The sequence below is a fragment of the Otolemur garnettii genome, unplaced genomic scaffold (assembly GCF_000181295.1).
Source record: "Otolemur garnettii isolate 467f Iridium unplaced genomic scaffold, OtoGar3 scaffold00011, whole genome shotgun sequence".
Taxonomy (NCBI): Eukaryota; Metazoa; Chordata; class Mammalia; order Primates; family Galagidae; genus Otolemur; species Otolemur garnettii.
Window position 1 is genome coordinate 15,565,643 of NW_003852406.1, and position 7,987 is coordinate 15,573,629.

A 7,987-nucleotide genomic window follows, 5' to 3' on the forward strand; every position below is an offset into this window, starting at 1 on the left:
AGACACCTAGGCTAGAAGTGATGATTACAAAGACTGAGTGTAAATAGTCAAGAGACCTGAGGACTGAGCCCTGGATGCTCCAAGATTGAAGTTTGGGAAAAGAGAAGGAACAGCAAGTGAGGTAGGAGGATGTCCAGGGAATCCTGGAGGCCAGGTATGTTGAGGAGAGCAATCAGCTGTAGAGAGCCTGTAAAATCCACCTCTTTGTTTGACGTAAGCCTCTTCGTGATTCTTCCTGCTGCAAAGCTTACCTCCTGACGCTCTCCACAATTCACAGCACTGCTGTCCCATCTAAATTGACCTGGTGTCCCCAATAGGCACACCTTTGTTCTTGCTGTCTATTTGCAGTGATTCCTCTTCCCTGCTCATTCTATGGGACTCCTGCCTGGGAAGGTTGGACGTTTCAGACATTTCGCCTTCCTTATTCTCATTTTTATTATCCTTGGCTAGCATATTTTATTTAATATGGTGTGTACATCTCTCTCTCTCTAACTACAGTTTAATCCTCATGAATGGGGCCTTATCTTGTCAATCTTTGTATCCTCAGTCCTTGGCACATAGTCAATGATATTGAATAGTTGATGTTATTTTCTTTAGTGATAACAGAAGGACCCAGAAAGTTTAGAATATTATATACCAAAACATTAATAGTGGTTGATGCTTAACGGTAGATTTCGGAGAATGATTAAATAATTGTTTCATTAAAGTAACATACAGAAAAGTACACAGGTGTACATGGGTATACATCTTGATGAATTTTCAGTGTGAACACACCTGTGTAAGCTAGATGAAAATCAACATATCGTCAGCCCCCATGAGCCTCCTGGGCCTCTAGTTGCTGGCCCACTAAGGGTGAGCATGACTCTAACACAGCAGCTTGGCTCTGCCTCTTGGTGTTTGACATAAATGAAACTGTACAGCATTTGCTCTGTGTCTGGCTCCTTTGCTCACCCTGTTTATGGGATTCATCTTTCCATAATTCTGACACACTCATTTGCTGCTGTCTGTAGTATTCTGTGTGGCTGTACTGTGAGTTATTCATTCTATAGCAGAGAGTCCTTTATGGTGTTTCTAGTTTTAACTATTGAGAATAATACTGCTATGAACATTCTAGTATATAGCCCTGGGTGAACATGTGCACATTTCTCTTGGATATATGCCTAGGAGTGAATTGCTGGTCACGGGGTGTGCCTCTTCTTACCACTCAGTTTTTCAGAGTGGTCATATCAGCTTACACTCCCAGCGCTCATTTACGAGTTACAGTTCCCCCACCTCCTCACCAGCACCTGGGGTGGAATTCTCTACTGCCAGCTATGCTGCTGGGTGTGTGGTGGTATCATCAATATATAAATCAATAACTTACAGGGTTATTAAGACTTTAATTTGCATTTCCTTGATTAATGACATAGAGCACATCTTCAGATGTTTATTGTCCATTTGGATCAATCTTTTATGAAGTGACTGTTTAAATCTTATGCCCACTTACTGGGTTTATCTGTCTTTTTCTTTGTGATTTCTCTATATTTTCTGTCAGAATAGTTTGTCAGATGCATGAATTGCCAATAACTTGTATGATGTGGTCTGTCTTTATTACATTGTCTTAAAGTTGTCTTCTGGTAAACAAAAGTTTTTCATTTTAATGTAGTCTAATCAGTTTCTCTTTATGGTTTCACTTTTTGTGTTCTGTTTAATAAATATTAACCTAGCCAAATATCAAATTTTGAAACGTGTTTTATTTGTCTTGTATATTGTAATTTTCTGCAACAGTCATGTATTGCTTTTAGAATTTTTTAAAAGAAAAAAATATTTTTTAAGAAGTAAGCTAATGTAAAATACAGAAGAGCTTAGCACTCCAAACAATAAATTGAAGTTCAGTAGTTTTGAGGTATAGAAGAATCCAAGAAATGCTTACTGCCAGCCTCTGCTCACTGAGACCTCTTGAGAACACACACTTTCTGCGTAAGGTGCTGCTATAAATTCAGCCCATTTTCCTGGCCAGAGATGATAGGTCAGGTGTAGTGCCTTAGCCGGGCATGTGTGGGCAGGTGAAGATGGTGGGGGCCTTGGAGACACACCCCTGAAGCACTTGATAAGCAAAGATGAAATCCTCTCCTTTAGGTATAGATGCTAGGGCTGGGTAGGAACCATTTTTGCACTTATCCCCATCTACAGAGGAAGTGTCCCTCCTGTCATAGGCCAGTCCCTCTACTTGGGCTCTGGACCTCCACCATTCCCTCCTGTTTAAGAACTTCCCTGTCTTGGCTCTGCCCTCTGTCCCACATCACCAGTCTTTCCCTTCTTCATCAGCTTATCTGACATATCTTAAATTCTTCACTATCGTCCTTTCCTCTTCCTGCCATGCCTTTTCTCTTTCCTATCACAGCAAAACTTCTCAAAGAGTAACCTCCACCATCCTGTCTCTACTTCCTACCCCTCGTACTCCTAGTCCAGCCTGGCTTCCAATCAGCCTCACTTCTAAAACTGCTCATGTCCTCAGCAGCCCAGTTTCGAGATGTGGAGGGACTGCACTTGTCAATGTCAGAAGGACTTCGGTTCTCCAGGTCTGATGGACATTGCTGCTTCTCCATCTTCACAGGCTTTCATAAGAGTTGAGCGCCCCTCTTTGGAACGTTGTCCTTCCACATCACACTGTCCTGATTTTCTCTTACCTATTTGCTCCCTTCTGAGATCAGATCCTTTATTGGCTCTTACTATTTTAGTAATTAGTAAATGTTGGGATTTCTCAGGGCTTGGTCTTCACTTATCCTTTCTCTCTACAGTAGCTCCCTGGGTAATTGTATTCATGGCCATGGCCTTACGTGCTGTCTCCAGGTTGTGCTCCTACTTTCCTTTTCTAGCCAGGCCTGTCCTCTAAACCGAGATCCCTGTGTCCAACTGATCATTTGACATCCACCTTTGGAAAGCTCATGGTCATGTTACTGTTAATGCATCTGGTTTGGACTTGATTCCTACTCATCACTCCAAACTTGTTCTTCCTCAAGCTTTTGTTATCTCATTCCGTGGCACCACCATTTACGTAAAGCCAGAAACATGAGAGTCATTTTTGGCTTCTCTTTTTCCCTCCCCTTCAGCTCATCAGCAAGTCTTGTCAGTTCATATCATCCGCTCTGTCCATCCTCCCACCTCTGTGAACACCCTGGGCAGGGTCACTGTGCTGTAACTTTCACCATAACCTCCTTTAATCTGTTCTCTACAGTTTAAAAAATCTAGTCATTCAGGTGTCCTACCTAAATCCCTTCTAGGACATGTATTACTCTGAGAATAAAATCCACACTCCTTACCAACACATGATCTTCCTCTCAGACCGCATCTCCTATGCGTCTCCTCCTCCGCTACACATCCTCAGTATCAACTTTTTGTGGGTTCTCACCTGCTCCGAGCTCTTTGCCTTCTTTTGGTTCCTCTCACTGGTCCACACGGGGTTTGCCCACTTCTCCTAAATGTCTCCATTTTTAAATGCCTGCGTTGACCACCCTAAGGAGATCACCATGTTTTTACCTGTCTAGCATCATCACAATTATAATTATATAAGCTCCGCTAGAACAGGGACTTTGGTCTTCACTGTCACATAACACAACACCTCTCAGAATTCATTCCATCAGTGTTTTTGTTTTTTTTTTTAATGAATAAACTTTTGGAACCCATAGCAATTTGAGCAGCTGAAAAAGAGATGCTGTTCCTTCGTGTTCCCTTGAATACTAAAGATTCGTACTAAAGTAATTTTGGTGGGTTTTGTTTGTTTGTTTGTTTTGAGACAGAGTTAGCTCTGTTGTTCCAGGCTAGAGTGCCATGGCCTCAGCCTAGCTCACAGCAACTTCAGACTCCTGGATTCAAGCGATCCTCCTGCCCCAGCCTCCTGAGTAGCTGGGACTACAGGTACTCACCACAAAGCCTGGCTGATTTTTCAATTTTTAGTACAAACAGGGTCTTGCTGTTCTCAGGCTATTCTTGAACTCCTGAGCTTGAGCGATCCTCCCATGTCCACCTCCCAGAGTGCTAGGATTACAGGCATGAGTCAACACTTCCAGCCACTAAAGTAATTTTGGACTTGTCTTACTCTTTGGCAAATTCTAAAAGCCAGTTAACACAGAAGTGAATGTAAACCTGGTCCAGATTATACGACTTGTATCTTCTAGAGGATATTCCATTAGGCTCTGCCTAATGACTACCTTCTAGGGTTGCCATTTGAATACAGCAAAGCACAGGACCTCCAGCCAGTCCCTGTTGACTAGCTAAGTTCTATGTCCCTTTATAGGTCCATAACACATGAAATACATCATGTATTTGGTGAAGCACGCCAACTACTGAAATATTCTGTATTTTTCTGTATCTTTTGTTATCCCACATGTTTAAGAAAGTTGCTATTGGCTCAGTGCCCATAGCACAGTGGTTATGGTGCCAGTCACATCATACACTGAGGCTGGAGAGTTCTAACCCAGCCTGGGCCAGCTAAATAATGACAACTGCAACAAAAAATAGCCAGGCGTTGTGGCAGGCGCCTGTAGTCTCAGCTACTTAGAAGGCTGAGGTAAAAGAATCACTTACCCAAGAGTTGGATGTTGCTGAAAGCTATGATGCCACGGCACTCTACCAAGGGCAACATAGTGAGACTCTGTCTCCAAAAAAAAAAAAAAAAGAAACGTGCTGTTATTACCCAAACTGACCTATTTTTCCTTTGCAGACATTCATAAATCCTTATTATGGAATAAATCTGGTGTCAGCATATATAATCATGGTGCTCATGGGCATCTGGGCATTCTTTGTTGCTGGAGGCAGCTGCCGAAGCCTGAAACTCTGCCTGCTCTGCCAAGACAAGGACTTTCTTCTTTATAACCAGCGCTCCAGATAACCTCCAGGAACCCTTACCTCCCAACTGCAGACTGTATTTAGAGGAAGCACAACTGTGCCTTTTTCTAAAAATTTCTTTTTCTGGTGGAATTGAGAAAACACAAAACTCTCTAGATATGAGTCCCATTCACATGGCTTTTGTGCAACTGCTCTCAAAGGAATGCATGTTAGACTCTCCTAGGGATACCGATTCCCGGCTCTGCCCTGCAGATTTAATTGGCCTGGGCATTTGGTAATTTTTAAAAGCTGCTCAGGTGATTCTGATGTGCATCCAGGCTGAGAGCTATTGCTTTTGTGTCCAAATGGGAACTTCCTGAGAACACCATAAGTGAATGAGAATCTGTCTTCTGACTCAGCTTGTGCTGAGCTAGTAAATACCTGAATGTAGAATCCTATTTAGCCTTTGTCTTTTTAAGTTCTGAAGTCGCAAAAGGCTAAAGGGCTATCACTTCTATGGACTGTTTTCATGTACTTCACTAGTACTGTCTTAGAACATGGTGGCACTGCTTCTAAATGCAATAATAAATACAATTTATCCTGGCTTACTCTGATAATTTAGCCAAAGTAAGATACTGATTAATGAAGTTTTTTCATTCCTAGGTTTTGCTTTATGAGGTATTGCATTGTTTTTGAGCATACAGTCCATTTCTTTAACTAAAAACAATTATTTTCTGACGTTATTGGGAAAACATTCTGAAATGCAGAATTTTTGCGCAACACCTGTAAGTTGTTTCCTGTTTAAAGCTTTCCCTGGGCTCTACCCCAAGGCTGCTGGCCACAGTCTTCACCATCTGAGTGCTGGTTGCTGGGCCTGCTGAGGTGAAGCTTATTGTGTTATCTCTGAGCACCTGTGCAGGGAGCTGAGCCATGTACCCTGCGACAGGCTTCACTGGAAAGCAAGCCAAAGGGTATTCTGTGATACCACACAGTACTTTTACCCAGTGTAAAATTGAAAGTGTATCTTAAACTGCTAAATCTCATGCTAATCCATAATAACCTTTAAGTCTAGTAAATGTCCCTGGGTTTTGAGAACAGATATAGCATTTCCTTAATAGGAGTACCCAAGATACTCATTTAACTTCTAAACTCTTTTGATTTCCATTATAGAGAGGAAATGCCATTAAGTTACTAATCAGAAATTGTTCCCAGTTTTTTGGGAAGCTGGTAGTGTGAAATGGAAATCACCTATACATGAAGTGTTACTGCAGTGAACCCTATATGTGCAGTAGAACATTCAAAAGAGATAGGAATAGCCCCACAGCCACAGGACGGGTAAGTGGCTTTGACGTGGTATGGGGGGCGGGGGCAGAACAATAGATGTACTTAAAACAGAAATGTGGGCAGTCTTTATAGATAGCCATACATCATTCCAGAGGCCAAACCCGACCTATGAACTAGTCCTTTATCAATATCAGTGTTGCCCTCCCATGTTTAAAATACTGGAATATCTTAGTCTAGAGATTCAGGAGGGGATTAGAGCTTCTAGCAAGACTGTAAACAGTTGGTCATTTCCTGAAAGTTTATTTCAGCACTATTACCAGTTCTTCCACTGGAATTTGCAACTTACCAGCTTTTTGCTTTTAACTGGAAAAGTCAAGAACGTAGAGACTGAACAGTAAAATTTACTGTGCAGAGTCAAGGGGGAAAGGATACTCTTGAACTGGATTTGCTCTTACTGAAAAATTATGTTCTTTGATCAATACAATAAGAAAAATATATAGTTGCTTATTAATATTGACTTACAAATCTCTTAAGTGGAGATTCTGATAAAATATTTGCTGATCTGTAGCGTGCGAATAATCTGAGATATTAATATTACTCATACTTGAGCTCTGTGGATATTATGTATACACTCAATAGTTTTATATTAAGTAAAAAAGCTGGATATTAGAAAATAAATCTCGCTTGTATAACTTAAGAATATTTTCTTTGATGAGACTGCTGTCTTAGTTGAGCAGATCTTTTAATATTTCTTCATTATCTGTGATGGAATTTTGGAACCCTGATTTCTCATAGGATGTGAGCCTTGTTACAGTCAGCTTAGGCATTCTTGTTTCCCGTAGCCTTGCTTTGTTTCATGCCAAGGAAGCCTGGTGGGGGGAAGGGGTAGACTCTTCTCTGTTGCTGTGTGTTGACTGTAAAAAAAATAGTGTTTCATCTGTTACATATAAATGAGCTTTCTGAGCCACGACAACACTGGCAAGGACAAGGCACTGTTGCTGTTGTGTGCTGCCCTCCCCACAGGATCTTCTGTGGAGGGAAATGCAGACATAGTTGAAGTTGGCCTTGGAATTGTGAATGTTGTTGCTGTGGTTGAATATGTTGCCATGTGAATGATGATGATTTTGTTCTCTAATATAAGCTGTATTTATCTGAATTACCAGTTATACCTGGCGAAGTTTTGTTACCTCTGTCCTGGCCTGCCTGCCTGGCAGTGTAGTAGCAGCCGCCTCTTTTAAAAAGAGCATCTTAATGAAAACACAGTTGGAAGGAATTAGTAATGATTATTTGCAGACTGCATAGAAAATGGCTTGTGGTCCCAGTGTTAATATTTTTATTCTCAAGCACATTTCCATGTTTGCTGAGAGTGGCAGATTTGCACCAGAATGGTAGGTGTTCACACCCATAGAGAGGTTGCATCCTAAGCCGTCATGGCAGCAGCTTCCTCCTACCTGGTGCTGTGTTGCTCCCCTCTGCCCAGCCCCACATAGGCCTCAGCATTAAGCTTGGGCCCCAGGACCACCCCAAATCCTTGCTGGCTGACCAGGTAGGGTCGCAGCCTGTCACGTGCGTCAGTGTGACAGGAAAGAGCTTCTTGAAGGTGTTGACCTTTTTTTAGCTAAATTTTTCTGGATCCCACGTTTCCTAACTCCAGGAAGACAAGGTAGATGTTGAGCAAAACAACTTTGAAATGCTTTGCTTAGAGCATTTTGTTTATGATTGCAACGTTTACATTTCTTATTTACCTCTGTTAAATGTTAGTATTTAGAAGAGGTGGATATTATCTCTATGTAACATTGTGTATAGGTTATACTGTTACATATACTTGCAGTATGAGACCTTGAAGTCAATACACGCTGCCATGGACCTTTCCAAACCTGTATTTTTCCATGAACAA

At 41.6% G+C, this 7,987-nt stretch overlaps 1 protein-coding gene across 1 annotated transcript in view; it reads left to right on the forward strand.

Moving 5' to 3' along the window:
• Nucleotides 1-4,999, forward strand: part of APH1B (aph-1 homolog B, gamma-secretase subunit) — a 29,222-nt gene extending 24,223 nt beyond the window's left edge. The window contains exon 6 of the mRNA XM_003784402.3: nt 4,703-4,999. Within this exon, the coding sequence (XP_003784450.1) occupies nt 4,703-4,870 (168 nt within the window). The 3' untranslated portion in view covers nt 4,871-4,999. The remainder of the gene's footprint in view (nt 1-4,702) is intronic.
• Nucleotides 5,000-7,987: the final 2,988 nt, after the last annotated feature.